At 45.0% G+C, this 15,741-nt stretch overlaps 1 protein-coding gene across 1 annotated transcript; it reads right to left on the bottom strand.

Moving 5' to 3' along the window:
- Positions 1-3,207: 3,207 nt before the first annotated feature.
- Positions 3,208-13,840, bottom strand: LOC116524100 (uncharacterized protein C9orf66-like). Its single transcript, XM_032242698.1, has 4 exons — positions 13,778-13,840; positions 6,817-6,962; positions 5,501-6,344; positions 3,208-4,081 (listed from the first exon to the last, which is right to left on the bottom strand). Exons 1-3 carry the CDS (start codon positions 13,838-13,840, stop codon positions 5,651-5,653), a joined length of 903 nt encoding a protein of 300 aa, XP_032098589.1. The 3' UTR covers positions 3,208-4,081; positions 5,501-5,650.
- Between the last annotated feature and the right edge of the window lie 1,901 nt (positions 13,841-15,741).

The following is a 15,741-nucleotide window of genomic DNA, read 5'->3' as shown; positions in this document are numbered from 1 at the left end:
ACTCAGAACAGGCTGCTGGTGACTGAACCTCAAGGACAGGGTTATCCTTTGCACCCAGCTCTCCAAGGGCACCTTGCTTAGAGAGGCTAAGCTCAGAGCCAAAGTGCCTTTTGGAGTGCTAGCGTCTTTCTACCAACAATGGCAGATTTCCATCTGTGCTGCCAAACAAGAAAGATCTTTCCTTAAGGAACACTTACAAAGTATGACTTCTAGGCAGGGCACGGTGGCCTGTAATCCCAGCACTTTGGGAGGCCAAGGTGGGTTGATCACCTGAAGTCAGGAGTTTGTGACTAGCATGGCCAACATGGAGAAACCTGTCTCTACTAAAATTACAAAAACTAGCCAGGTGTGGTGGTGGGTGCTTGTAATCCCAGCTACTTGGGAGGCTGAGGCAGGAGAATCACTTGAACCCGGGAGGCTGAGGTTGCAGTGAGCCGAGACCACACCATCGCACACCAGCCTGGGCAACAAGAGTGAAACTCTGTCTCAAAAAAAAAAACAAAACCGAAAAACAGACTTCCTTTTCCCAGAAAACTAAGGCCCCCAAAAGGGAAATTATTTCTCTTTGGCTGTTCAGGAATAATTGCTCAACCCCTTTTGATTTTTTTACTTTTAGCTCCTCCTCAAGGAAGTTAAAGGATGTTTTCTGCTATTAGTAGGTTGTGGTTTTTAGAGGAAAATAGTACTAGTATTGAGATATAAACTGGAAATTGCTGATTATCCATGGAACAAGAATTTTAAAAACAAGACCAGAACCTAGCTCCCACAAAGGTCATGGTTGATAGCTTAGTACCAAAGCACAAACATTATCTTCTGAGTGGGAAAGCAGGTATGGAGCTTCCTTGCCCACCCGACACTTCAGCCAACATGTGCAGAATTGGAGCCCTCCAAAACTTGGGCCTCTTCCAAGGTTCTCAAAGTCAATTAAGGGCATCATTGTGTCAGCGTGGGTCCTCCTAGAGCAGACATCAAGGTAGAATTAAACCTGGAAGAGTTGATTGGGGAGAATGCCTGTGGTGAATAAAGAGGAACCGAAGCAAGAGTAACCAGAGAGAACCTCACACCGTAATGCAGATCTGACCCCTGTGAAAGGGGAGAGGGAAGGAGGGAATAGGAAGAGCCTCATATTGCAGAGCCATTCTGAGAAAGTGCTGGCCAGTCAGGCTGACAGAAAGCCCCAGAATATGGGTAGCCTAATAGAAAAGTTCCACCTCTGGCATTCCCACTGCAAGATCCATCTTGCAGCATTTAGGATGGTATTCTATATTTGACCGATTGTTTTATTACCTCACTCAGGTGTGTTTCCCAAGGGCAGAGACCACATTTATTTTTGCTCATCACTGAAACCCAGCATTAGCAGGATGAGCTGCATTTTGTAGTTGCCACAGAATATGTGTTGAATGAAGTATCTAAAAAGGTTATTTGATTTTTTCATTTTTATCTGAATCACACACCAGGTATGTTTCTTTCCTAACCAATGACTCCTAAGTTAGATGCTCTTTGCACCATGCTTTCATTCCATTTATATCATTCTTCAGCTGTGTTGAGTGATCGTCAGCTGCCCTGCCCCCCTACCCACCCTCCATTGCCTGCTTCTGTAGTAAATGTTGAAAAACACGTGCTTTGAAGAGACCTTCCAAACAGGCTTTGTGTGAGCAACATGGCTGTTTATTCACCTGGGTGCAGGTGGGCTAAGGCCGAAAAGGGCATTAGCAAAGGGTAGTGGGATAGGAGTTGGTTTTATAGGTTTGGGTAGTTTTTTAGGGGTCGGGGGTGTTGCAGAGTAAGTTCAGTTACAGTGGTGGGGCATGGGGCAAGGAGTATACAAGTTCAGTTACAATGGCATGGTTGGGTGAGAGGTATTTACATTATCATAAGAACAGTTAAGATGGCAGGGTTGGGTGAGGGGCTTGTGGGAACCTCTGCTGAACGATCAGGGACAACGGTGAGCAAAGGTCAGGGGGTGGGAGACTTTCGCGGAGGCAAGCAGGACTTCAGACTTTCCGGCTCCAGGCTTGCATATGGAGACCTGACAGTCAAGTCTTTTAGAACTGGCCTTGGACTTGGATTTTTGCTTCTTTTGTGTCTTCATTGGCTATCATTGCAGGCCTGGATAAAGTGCTTATTGCAGAACTTGCTACTGTACAAACTTTTGTTTCAGGGTTAGATCAGGAAGGGTAGTAAGGAAAACAGAGCTTCCTCCAAAGAGCTGGGATAGAAATCTGTCCTTTAGAAGTCAAATTACAAATCAAGCCAGTCAGAGCCGTGGGAAGAGATGGCCAGGGGCAGACCTGTTACTTATAGTTAAATGATCACAAGCTTGCTTTGCTTTTTATACACTGAGATTTGTGCCACGGATAATATCCAAACTATGGTGCAGTAAAATAAAAGCAGAGATCAAGCGGAAACAGGAAGTCTACAGTAAAGACCATCTGAGAGCGCCCTATAACTACATAACACTGCGGTGTGGTTACAGAGCAGCAAAAACTGCTTTGGTCCCACAACCCTTCCCACCATAGAGTTTGTGTGAGGATCTCATAAAGGGGGCCTATGCAAAAGACTCTGGAAGTAATGCAACCTCTGCTCACAAAACTCGGGAGGGTCTTTGTAGATGGGAGCTAGTAAGGCCAGAAGGCCTTACAGGGCAGAGATCACCAAACGCCACAGGCTCTGCCTATGTTCTCAGAACATAGAGCAATTCCGATTGCTCTGCATCCACTGTGCTCGGGAGATAAAGGCCCCCTTCATGGACTGTGTGTGGGCTGACCTTATGGCGCCTTATCTGCTGCATCCGTCTTGCCAAAACACCTAGATAGACAATGGGTGGTAAAATCACACTGCCCTTAGTTAGCATTTCTTAGGAGAACCACTTTTGCTATTAAATGCTGCAGACACATGCTCTTCCTTCGGCTACCCACCTCCTCACAGCCTGCAAGATCAACAAGATAATGTACCCAATAAAAGCACATGAAGCCCAGAGCTCAATGCCAATAGACTGTGTTGGACCCCTAGACCTACGCTGTAAAATTCTATTCTTGGGCCAGGCATGGTGGCTCACGCCTGTAATCCCAGCACTTTGGGAGGCCGAGGCGGGAGGATCAGCTGAGGTCAGGAGTTAAAGACCATCCTGGACAACATGGTGAAACCCCATCTCTTAAAAAAAAAAATTCTATTCTTTTATCTTTGTCTTTATTTCTTTTCTCACTCCCTCAGCACCCACGTACAGGGTTGGGCTGGTTCCCAGCAAGAGCAGATACAAAATGTCTCCATAAAGAAAAATAAGGGCTGCAAGACCTTATTGAGTAATGTTACTCAGTGACGACTTGCCTATCTAAAAATGTGTCCATCTGAGGAGGGGTGGCCTGGGTACCACAATAAAGAGAGTCTCATCGACACAAACAGATGGTGTCCACCAGGCCCCATCTAGGGAGAAGAGCTGGCCAGGCCAGCAGGGATGAGTGAACAGTCCTCCCTACAGGTTTTGACCTGTGTTGTGGAGAAAGACATCCCACATTGCCCAAACCTGATATAATTAAACATTTAAGTCGGACAACTCACTCTTCTGATTCTGATTTTAGGCTCACTAAGCCACCTTCTGACTACTGGGCTCCAAACTGCATGGCTACAAGAAGAGAATGTACTCATCAGGTGGCCTCGAGTCCAGTGTTTCTGACAGTCTTGCTTCTGACAGGAATGGCTAAGCTGCAGGTTTTGGGGTCAGATGGCCTTGATTCAAACTCTGCCACTAACATACATAGTAACTGTATGAACCTTGGGATTTCCTTCATCTTTTTTCCTCCAAATGAAAAATTAATAGATTATAATATACCACATGATAGTAGGGAGAATTAAAGGAGGTAATGCATGTAATAGCACTTCTCTAGCAAATACTGAAGGAAATCAGTAAGTTGGCATTCTGACATTATGCATCAGTGCTACTCAACTATGGAACACTACAAGTCAGATGAAATTTTTGGTCCCACAAAGTCAGGGACCAAACCTGGATCCCGGGAAATCACCAAGACGAAAGACTTCAGGCCTGCCTTTGCCTCCTGATGCTCTCTGTTCACATGTGTGATATCTATAAAAGGTAACCAGGATTTGGCTTATCTGCTTATATCTCTACCTGTCTTTTCCTCATCTTCATCTTCCCAAACATAGTTCTTATGCCGAAGCAGATTTAACTCTACTTTGCTATCTTGGAGTCAAGAATTGTCCTATAAGGATGAAAAGGCTCCAAGTCTTGCCTTTTTTTATTTTGAGCCAGAGTCTTGCTCTGTTGCTCAGGCTGGAGTGCAATGGCACAGTCTTGGCAACCTCTGCCTCCCAGGTTCAAGCAATTCTCCTGCCTCAGCCTGCCAAGCAGCTGGGACTACAGGCACACGCAGCCACACCCAATTAATTTTTTGTATGTTTAGTAGAGACGGGGTTTTACCGCGTTGCCCAGGCTGGTGTCAGACTCCTTACCTCAGGCGATCTGCCTGCCTCGGCCTCCCAAAGTGCTGAAATTACAGGCTTGAGCCACCGCGCCTGGCCAAGGCTTGCCTTTTTTGTTTCTCTTTTTCCTTCATACTACAGACTAAAAGTATCATCTTTTGGATGGAGAAACAGGCTGTTGTTTTTCGAATGTCATTTGGCCTGCCCTGCTTTCCCACCTGCTCCTGAGGAAACTATTGCAAGGACACATACAAGACCCTCTATCAGTCGCAGACCAGGGCCTCCATCTTGCCAGGAATGTGCCCAAATTACAAACGGGTAAACCAAAGTGACTCTGGCCAGATTTAATAGTTTATTTTGTTTTCTTTTTCCCATTATAACACACTGCTCTGTGTTTGCTCCACTGCAAACGTTCATGTTTGCTCTGCAATAAATATACACAACACAGCAAACTGTTTGGAGTATGATGTCTTGCCAATGTTTTCTAAAAGCAAGTGAATAGAAATGTTTGCAAAAATATTTTCAGACCTCAGTGGCCAGTGCTAAACACCGCTGTAGGAATGTCCATCAAACGCTGAGGCTGTGCTCTGCTCTAACAAAAACCTGGTTCCGTGGCATAATTGTAGGGACTAGTTGTCAGGCTAAATTTGAGACACTTCCAAAAAAAAAATTGCAGGGCTTCCTCAGTGTTTAAACTCCAGATAATATTGTCCAAACTTTGACAACTATCCTGTTATCATGGAGACAGCTCCAAGTTGATGGCCTGGCCATTGGAGAATATCTATCAAACATCCAGATAAACAATGACTTGGTTGCTGCTCTCAAGGAGCCCACCTAGAAGCTTACAGAAATTTCAGGTATTTTCTCCCTTCTATTATTTCATTCCTAAAACTCTGGAAGTAGGTATGATTATTATCCCCATCCCACAAGGGAGGTAACTAAGTCTAACTGGTTGAATATTTTGCCCCAAATCACAGACAATGACAAACTGCCAGACACTGAACCCTGGAATCTCTAAATTTGTAGATATTGATGGGCACCGCTTAGACCAAGGAGTCCAAACCTGAGGCTTGCTGTTCCCGTTTCTCTTATCGGATGAAGGGACCCGACGTCATTGACTTTTGGTTTCTCCGCTGACCCCATATGAGGTGCCTGGTACCTCATGATCAAGTTCCCTCCAACGGAGGCCCCTCAGAGGCCTGGTCCCAGCTGCTCAGGCTGGCACTCGCCTCCTCAGGCCAGAGACCGAGGCGCTGCCAGCGGCCAGGTCCCGGGATAGCTGCCAGCCACATGCCCAAGTAGACGCTGAATCTCTGAAAGGCAGATGGAGGAACCTGTGCGCGTCGACGGAGGCGGCGCGGGCGCCTTTCCACTTGCAGCGGGCCTGCCCACCCCGGGCCAAGGTCCCGCCGAGGCAGGTGTGCGTGGCGGACTCGCTCGCGGGTACTCGGCCGGCCCGGCTCCAGCCGGAATGCCACCGGGCAGGCCAAGCGCAGACCCCAGCCCGCCGACCCCGCCTCTGGCTGCCCGCCCGCGCCCGCGCGCTCGCTCCTGGTCCCGCCTCCCAGAGGTTTTCGCTTTCGCTTTCCTGCCGATGTTGTTGAGGAAAATGAAAGCGGTCGTGGCCTGGACTGGCGCAGCTCTCGTTCCCGGCGAGGGGCGCAGAATGCAGCGGCGGCCGGCCTGGAGCGCGGGCGCTGAGGCCGCGGCCCGCACCGGGCGAGGTAAGCGCAACCCCTTCGCGGCCGCCTCGCGGGCTCCTCCTTGCGGACCCATCGGGCCGGACGCCAGGCGTTTGACGCTGGCAGGGTCGGAGGTCCAGCCGCTGGGGCGGGGAGGGCCTGAGACGCGGCACCGCTGGGTTTCGTGGCTTTGAGCCTCCAAACCGGGCTGGAAGACCTGGGAGGCTTCAGACAAGCGTGCCAAGGGTCTAGCAGCCCAGGGTGGAGCTGGGACCGTGGCAAGTGGGGCCACCTGAACACACGTTTCCTTAGTGTAGGGCACCGACCTCCCTGGGTGTTGGTGAAAACAGAAGTGGGAGGATGTTGGTAAAATGCCGAGCAGGATGCCTAACCTGAGCTCTTAATCTACTCCCTCTTACCTGTCTGTCGCGTTTTTCCCTCTGGGCCCCACCCCATCCCTCCTGTAATTTGCCTAAGTTTCCTAGATCTGGTGCACCTGGGGGCACTTGGGGTGCCTTCCAAGTATTCCATGACCTAGCAAGCTAGCAGCTCATCCCCTTTGATGGTGGGCATGGAGAGCAACTAGGCCAGGATTTGCCCTTCTTGTCCTGGCCCTGCCCATGTGAAATGAGGGGCTCACTCTGCTGGGACCTTCATCCTGGTGCTGGCATAGATGGTCAGGGAAGGGTACACTTACAGATGGAGTCCTTCCCAGACCAGGAAATTTCCAGTCCACTGCATCTGCCAGCAGAAGCATGAAAGATGCATGCGACCTTGTCTTTGCCCTTTGTCAGGTATAGCCAACTCATTCTTGGTATGCAAGAAGGGGGTTCCACCCCAGGGCTGTGGAAACAGCCCCTGCCCTTAGTGTGTTCCCCATCCTCTGGGGAGAGAAAATATGTATGCAAGTTACCCATAAGGCAAGTTGTGTAGAACAGGGACAGATGGGTGAAAGAGCTAAGAGCTGAGAGTAAAGTGACTAAATCATCAGGTACTTAACTTACATTTAAGTAATGACAGGTTTCACAGGGCAATACAAAGAATCCCCTTTAACTCACTTTTTGTCTTAGTAATAGTAATGAATTCAGCCTAATATCACAGATCTGATCATAAGGCCCATTAATGAAACAAAACTTGAATGATCTTAACTTTGAAAAAACCATCTGAATTTGACAAAAGATGGCCTGAGGTACCAAGTTTTAAAACATGGGGTCCCCTGCTGCCCTACCCCAGGATGGTGTTGAGTACTGATTGCTTTTAGAAAATGCTGCTGTTTTCATGCGCCAGAAAATTAGATTCACTTCTGTTCACATTCCATTGGCATAGGCTATCTCATAGGTCTCACCTAGTTGTAAGGTGGCTGGGAAATGTAGCCTGGTGGTGTTCCCAGGAGGACGAGAACAGAGAGATTGGTGAGCACTAATAACCTCTTCCACAATCAACTAAAGTAGTGAATCACTTTATCATGATGTGTTTGTAATATACTTTTGGATTTGATTAGATAATATTTTCTTTAGGAGTTTAACATCCATGTTTATAAGCAAAGCTATCCTGTATTTTTCTTTATTTGTACAGTCCATATTCCGCATTTCAAAATTAAGTAACCTCAAGTTGGGCAATGTTTTCTCTTTTCTTCTATTTTCTAAAGCAGCTCTATTAAGATAGAGATTTTCTGCTCCTTGGAAGTTAGTAGAAGGCACTTGTAAAATCTTCTGGGTCTGAAACTCTATGGGGAAAAGGTTTCAAAATTATTTCAGTCCTTAAGTGGTTATTCACATTTTCGTGCCAATTTTGGCAATTTTTATTTTCTAGAAATGTATTCATTTCATCTGTATTTTCTAATGTATTATCATATATTTATATTATTTCTTTATAAATTTTAAAATGTCTGTTTTGTCATTTCTTCCTTTTTCTGTAATCTTGTTTTTTTTTTTTTCAATCTTCTGTCAGTTATTCTTGATCAGTCTCACTAGAGGTTTATCTGCTTTCAAATAAATACTTCAGGTTTTGTTAACCACCTTTTGTTTTGGTCCTCTATATCCTCTATTTCACTGATTCTGCCCTTATATTTATTATTCCATTTTTTCATGTTTCTTTGGAAAACACAAAAAACATGCTTTTTGTAATAGATTCAGACAGTGTAGACATTTGTAAAGTGAAACAGAAAGTCTACTTCTGCCTCCTGTAAACCCGATCTCTACGGCCAACCACAGTTATCACGTTGGTGTATTTTTCTGGACCCTTTCCTGTGCTTATACAAATATTTTTCTACAACTTCCTAAACTGTAACTCATGGGCCTCTTTCTGTGGTGTATACACACACATACACATGCATACACACACATACACACCCATTAAAATTGAATATGTATCATAATTTATCCATTTTCCATTCATGGACATTTAGGGTGAAAGTCTTGGTCTTTTAATAATGGAATTTAATTTGTTCATAATTATTTTGATCAATGATAAATGTGGTCTTATTTTTGCCATCTTGTTTTGCCATGCATTTATCATGTGTTGTTGTTTTTTTTTCTCGTGACTCTTTATGTATTTATCAAAGTGTATTTTTCCCCTGTTTCTTCTTTCTTTCTTTTTATTCAGTGAGTTGAAAGTTCTGTATCTTACAATAGGCCATCATTTAGTTCTTAAGCTTAGATAAACTTGTATTTTCCTCTCTGGCAAAAATTAATCAGAACCTATAACCTCCTTCCAAACATAAGAAATCTTTAAGCATGTTTTTTCACTTCTCTTTTTTCCTCACCTTTTCCCCACAGGCACATAAACACATAGGTATCTGCCCAGGAATTATTAAAATAATCTGGACAAGGCCGGGCGCGGTGGCTCAAGCCTGTAATCCCAGCACTTTGGGAGGCCGAGGCGGGTGGATCACGAGGTCAAGAGATCGAGACCATCCTGGTCAACACGGTGAAACCCCGTCTCTACTAAAAATACAAAAAATTAGCTGGGCATGGTGGTGTGTGCCGGTAATCCCAGCTACTCAGGAGGCTGAGGCAGGAGAATTGCCTGAACCCAAGAGGCGGAGGTTGCGGTGAGCCGAGATCACGCCATTGCACTCCAGCCTGGGTGACATGAGTGAAACTCCGTCTCAAAAAAAAAAAAATAATAATAATCTGGACAATTCCAATTGTTATTAATTCATCATGCTTCAAAATACACTTTCCTTTTTCTATTTTAGAAATGTTAACAATTGCAATATAAACTAACCTATTTGTGCAATTGCCTATTATCTAGGATAGGAAAGTTTAAACATGTATTTCTTTTAGATTTTTCATTGACTTGCTGAAAATTTGTAGTGAATTGTATGTTGAGTAATGCTTCTCTGGGTGTCTTATTTCTCAAAGTATACTTTGGAATCCATGCAGTTCTGATCCTCATTTGACCTTTGCGGCACAAAGCCATTCTGAAATATTTGCAAATGCTAAAGTCACTTCCTCGTGTTTTACAGAGTTTACTTGGTGAAACCAAGTGCAACATCAGTTTGTTGTAAGCTTACCACTAACTGAAGGTTCATAAAATAGCCCTGCCCTAGAGTCAGGAACTAGATAGAGGAGCATGAAAATAGCCTTTGAAGATTCAGCTGCTGGATATTTTACACTAAAAAGCTGAAACGTTTTAACTATTTTAACATTTTTGTTTATAGTACTTTAATATTTATGAAGGTGAAGTAAAATGGGCACTCTCATGGTAAAACTAACTTGGATGTGTTTGGGCTCTGGTTATCAGAAGCTCCTTAAAGTATCCATACCTTTTGTTCCAGTTCTACTTCAAGAATATGTCCTAAGGCATGTTTTCATGTGAGGTTATTTCAGGTGGCGAAGGGTAATTCTAGTTGGGACACATTTGCCACATTGTCTAACACTGACTCACAGTGAGAAAGTTATTCCCCTGCTCAATTCCTTTTCAGCTTTCTGATCAAGGGAAAGAGAAAAACTTTAGCTTGGTGCTGGCTTGTCTTTAATACCTCTCTAAGCCTGTCTAATCTCCCATTTGATATAAAAGAATGAGCAAAGGGGTAGCAGTATCTTGACTATATTTTAACCACAGTGGTTTTTTATTCCAATGAAACATTCTTATGATTGCCTTCACTTATGGCGTATGATGTTGGTTTTCCACTTAAATAAGGTAATAAGGCTTGCTTTTTTTTTTTTTTTTTTTTTTGACAGAGTCTTGGCTGTCGTTCAGGCTAGAGTGCAGTGGTGTAATCTCAACTCACTGCAACCACTGCCTCCTGGGTTCAAGTGATTCTTATGCCTCAGCCTCCTGAGTAGCTGGGACTATAGGCATGTGCCACCATCCCCAGCTGATTTTTTTTGTATTTTTAGTATTGACAGGTTTTCACCATTTTTGCCCAGGCTGGTCTCTAACTCCTGATCTCAGGCAATCTGCCTGCCTTGGCCTCCCAAAGTGCTGGGATTACAGATGTGAGCTACTGTACCCGGTCAGGTTTGCTTTTAAAATACATTTGTTTAAGGACAGAAATGAGTTGATATAAAGAGAAATGTTAAGTACATTACAGATGGTATTTAATTATAGCAAAATAATAATGGCAATGCATGGATATAGGAAATAGGACCCTAAGGAAATAATCAGAGCTATACACACAGATATTCCTGTAGAAATAGGACCCTAAGGAAATAATCAGAGCTATACACACAGATATTTCTGTAGATGAGGGATGTTACTGTAGATGAGTGTTGAAAAAATGAGCTTCAAACAGGCTTTGTGTGAACAACATGGCTGTTTATTCACCTGGGTGCAGGTGGGCTAAGGCCGAAATGGGCATTAGCAAAGGGCAGTGGGATAGGAGTTGGTTTTATAGGTTTGGGTAGTTTTTTGGGGGATGGGGGTGTTGCAGAGTAAGTTCAGTTACAGTGGTGGAGGGTAGGGGCAAGGAGTATACAAGTTCAGTTACAATGGCAGGGTTGGGCGAGAGGTATTTACATTATCATAAGAACAGTTAAGATGGCAGGGTTGGGTGAGGGGGCTTGTGGGAAGCTCTGCTGGGTGATCAGGGACAATGGGGAATGCAGGCAGTGGGTGGGAGACTTTAGCGGAGGCAAGCAGGACTTCAGACTTTCTGGCTCCAGGCTTGTGTATGGAGACCTGACAATGAGGAGGTTCCTCCCAATGATTTATGTTACCGTAAAGTTAGAAACTTTGTTCAGCAATAAGGGATTGTTAAGTGATTTTCATACTTTCATATGATGGAATACTATCGTTATGAAAAACTATATTTAATACATGGAGAATCATATACTGTTACATAAAACTTGTTACAAAAGTATATACAATATCCTAATTTTGTTAAAAATGAAGTGAGTATGCCTGTGTGTGTGTGTGTGTGTGTGCGCGCGCGCGCGCGTGCACACATGCATGCATGTGTGCCAAAATGGGGAAAAAGACTGGAAGAAAATATTTCCAAATGGGTTATCTCTGGATCATTGGACTACAGGAGTTGAGTTTTCCAATAATAGGCATATGTCACTTTGTCACCAGAAAAAATATATATCTATTTTTAAATTAACTTCCTCCTACGCTAACAGGACTGCCTGGTATTTTGTCACCTACAGGCATTCCTGGATCCTTTCGTGCTCTTACAATTCAGTTAGGTCCCTGTGGCCTGCTTCAAAGTCATGGGGAAAAAGTACCCTTAAGAAATCCTTGTCATCTCTCAATACAACCCAAGATACTTCGTTTTAGCGTGTGTATATTTATGTTTTTGGAATAGAATGGAGCAGCCAATCGAACATCACTAGCTCACTTGAATCACTGTAATGGTGTGAGACGTTGACCACCACCTTTGGAGGTGTGGCCTGCAGACCCAGTCTCAGTGACGGATGAATGAATGCACTCTTACACCATTACAGTGATTCAAGTGGGCTAGGAAATGTCGTTGGCTGCTTTTAGAGGGCGAAATGCAACCAAATGACCACGATTCCCTGTACCTCCACACGTTTATTCCTAACAGAGGTTCCAAGTCAACCCGCTTGTGGATAATTAATATGATTAAAAGTGGTTTTACGATGATAAATGCTTTAGGCTCTGGGCCCAGAGAAAACATTATTAACGGGTAATTTCCCTTTGACCTCCCCCTGAGAGTGTCATCCAGCCCAAAGTTTACAGGAGGAAACTGTGTAGAGACAAAGGGAGGTGGGGTAAACAGACTTAAACCCGGAAAGCCTTTCCTATGCTAATGTAAATGAGGCGGCTGCCTTTAGCCTGTCCCAATAAAACCTTTCGGCCTTCCAAAAGGTTTGAGACTAATCTGTAACTTTCCCTAATATTTCTTTAATATTTGCCAGACACCCTGTGTGAATCTCAACAGAATGGGAGAATGTTTCTAAAATTCTCTCAAATAATTTTTATTGCTTTTTCTTCTCAACAGCCCCATTTTTTAAGTAGGTCTGGATTATTAAGCAAGAATAGATGCTGAGAGAGTCTCCTAGTTTCTTATTTAGTCTTTCTTTACTTTCTGCATTTTCTACTGACCATGAAGTTTTTAGATGTTGGATTTAATCATGGTTCTGCTGGGTTGGAGATGTGTATGTTTAAATTTGGACATCTGTCTTCCAGAATTACAAAATCTCCAGGGGAAAAAAAAAGAGTTCACTGCAAGGCTTAATGGTTGGCAGAAATCATTGCTACCTTTTGCCTAGTAAAAATTCCCCAGGCCGGCTGGGCGCGGTGGCTCAAGCCTGTAATCCCAGCACTTTGGGAAGCCGAGGCGGGTGGATCACGAGGTCAAGAGATCGAGACCATCCTGGTCAACATGGTGAAACCCCGTCTCTACTAAATATACAAAAAAAATTAGCTGGGCATGGTGGCGCATGCCTGTAATCCCAGCTACTGAGGAGGCTGAGGCAGGAGAATTGCCTGAACCCAGGAGGCGGAGGTTGCGGTGAGCCAAGATCGCGCCATTGCACTCCAGCCTGGGTAACATGAGTGAAACTCCGTCTCAAAAAAAAAAAAAAAAAAAAAAAAATTCCCCAGGTGTTCTTTCTTAGGGCTTGTTCCTGGAGACTCTTGAACTGTTTTGCGGAAATGGGGTTGGCAGGTTATGTGAGTAAAGGTGTGTCTGCCTGGGGAGTGGTCTACAGCCCTGGGGCGAGCTTCCTCCTTCTGTAGAGGTGCTGGGCTCTAGCCAGGGCCTGAGCCTGAAAGAGGCCTGCTATGGCATTCCAGTAATCTGCCGGATTGCAGCAAGACCTTTCTTCACTGGCAGGCTTTTCCCCTGCTGGGGTCCTTCAACTCCACCACTCCTCTCCATCCCCACGGCCACCACGGTGGTACAAGCTCTCACACCTCTTGCCTGGACCACAGCAGTGACCTCCAGCTGAGCTCTGTCTCCCCTTGCCCTTACTTCCAGTCTGGTTTTCCACAGGAGCTAGTATGTCCTATTCTCCTATTGCTGCTGTAACAAATTACCACAAAATCAGTGCCTTAAAACAACACAAATTTACTATTTTAAAAGTCCTGACATCAAGGCTTTGGCAGTGTTATACTGGACCGAGCATAGAAATTAACACCAAGACAAAAGTATGCCAGATTGTAGGGTCTTTATTGCTGGCGACCACAGAGGACTCACGTCTCTCCAACCTGTGGCATCGAAAGGAGGGTGCCAAGACTTTTTATACCTGAAAAACCACCTTGGGAGTGGGGGTGAGGAGCGGGGATGGGGATGAAAAGGCTTCCGACATTCCGAGGGCTAGTGGATTCTGTAAATCACCTCCTGGACGGAGACGAGGGCTCTGGATATTCCAAGGGCTAGGGGACTCTTGTCATTCCATTTGTTACTTAAGTGGTTCACAGAAGTCAAGATAAACGTTTGTTTACACATTGTCTGGGTAGTGATGGAAGTCACAGATCTTAGTTACTTATTACAAGTTGCAGGAATCAAGATGGCGTGGGTTAGGACTGCTTGGGTGTCACATTAGGGCCACAGAGAGCAGTTACTGATAAGCAAAGTTTAAGCGGCTTTACATAGTAGTTATTTCACAGAGCAAACTAGCAGTTTTATTTACAGAAGCCAAGGCCAGCAGTTATTGTGAAGAGAATAGGGCAGCCATTACAACTTAATTTTGGAAAACAGCTTTGTCTTGTATAAAATGGCATTGCTCAGGTTCTAACTTTAGGCTAGCTATGTTACAGCAGGGCTGCGTTCCTTATGGAGGCTCTAGAGGAGAATGGTTTTGTTGCTTTTGCCAGCTTCCAAAGGCTGCATTCCCTGGCTCAGGGCCCCTTCCTCCTCTTCGAAGCCAAATCTTTCTCGTGCCGTATCACTCTGAGGCTCCTCTTCTGAAGTCACATCTCTTCCTGCTTCCCTCTTGTAAGGACACTTGTGATTACATTGGGCCCGCCTGGATAATCTCCCCATCTCAGGACCCTTAGCTCAATCACATCTGCAGTGTCCCTTTTACCATGTTAGGGAACATATGCACAGCCTCCAGGGATTCAGACATAGACATCTTTGGCAGGGCTATTACTCAGCCTACATAGATAATCTCTCTTTTTTTTTTTTTTTTTTTTTTTTTTTTTTTTTGAGACGGAGTTTCACTCTTGTTGCCTAGATTGGAGTGCAGTGGCACAATCTTGGCTCACCGCAATCTCCACCTCCCAGGTTCAAGTGATTCTTCTGCCTCAGCCTCCCGAGTAGCTGGGATTACAGGTATGTGCCACCACGCCCAGCTTATTCTATATTTTAGCAGAGGCAGGGTTTCTCCATGTTGGTCAGGCTGGTCTGGAACTCCTGACCTCAGGTGATCCGCCCACCTCAGCCTCCTAAAGTGCTGGGATTGTGGGTATGAGCCACCTCGCCCAGCCCATAGATAATCTTTTAAAAGCACACATCTAAATGTGTTACTCCTCCGCCTAAGACCCTTGTGTGATGCTCCAGTTCTCCAGGGTTAAGGCTCGAACTCCCCTTGTGGCAGAGTGTCATGCAAGGGTTGTCACACTGCTTCTTCAGCCTTACCCTGTGTCCTCTCCTTGCTGACTGCTCACGATCCAGCCTGTGTATAGGGTGTGCTTTTGACCAGGGACACTGCTTGATACGATCTGGATGTGTGCCTCCTCCAAATCTCATGTTGAAATGTGATTGCCAGCACTGGAGGTGGGCCCTGGTGGGAGGTGTTTGGGTCATGGGGCTGGATCCCTCATGAATGGTATGGTGCCCTCCCTGAGATAATGAGTAAGTTCTTACTCTGTTCAGGTGAGAGCTGGTTGTTTAAAGGTGCCTTGGCACCTCCTCCCCTTTGTTGCTCCTTCTTGTGCCATGTGACACGACAGCTCCCCCTTTACCTTTTACCATGATTGTAAGCATCCTGAGGCCTGACCAGAAGCCAAGTAGATGCTGGTGCCATGCTTGTACACTCTACAGAACTGTGAGACAAATAAACCTCTTTTCTTTTTCTTTCTTTTTTTTTTTTTTTTTTTTTGAGATGGCATCCCACTCTGTTACCCAGGCTGGAGTACAGTGGTGTGATCTCTGCTCACTGCAACCTCTGCCTCCCAGGTTCAAGTCATTCTCCTACCTCAGCCTCCCAAGCAGCTGGGATTACAGGGGTACACTACCACACCCAGCTAATTTTTGTGTTTTTTG

Source organism: Sapajus apella, unplaced genomic scaffold, assembly GCF_009761245.1.
Source record: "Sapajus apella isolate SASKATOON/1434 unplaced genomic scaffold, GSC_monkey_1.0 scaffold1, whole genome shotgun sequence".
Taxonomy (NCBI): Eukaryota; Metazoa; Chordata; class Mammalia; order Primates; family Cebidae; genus Sapajus; species Sapajus apella.
This window is presented reverse-complemented; position numbering and strand designations above follow the sequence as displayed.

What these genes read in the sequence shown, in the direction of transcription:
- LOC116524100 (XM_032242698.1), bottom strand. Translation starts at nt 13,840, where the DNA reads ATGTCGGAAGCCTTTTCATCCCCATCCCCGCTCCTCACCCCCACTCCC. An exon ending in CTCCCAAGGTGGTTTTTCAG is followed by an intron (nt 6,963 to 13,777) that starts GTATAAAAAGTC and finishes CTGTTTCCACAG; the next exon opens with CCCTGGGGTGGAACCCCCTT. An exon ending in GTCTGGGAAGGACTCCATCT is followed by an intron (nt 6,345 to 6,816) that starts GTAAGTGTACCC and finishes GCTTGTCTGAAG; the next exon opens with CCTCCCAGGTCTTCCAGCCC.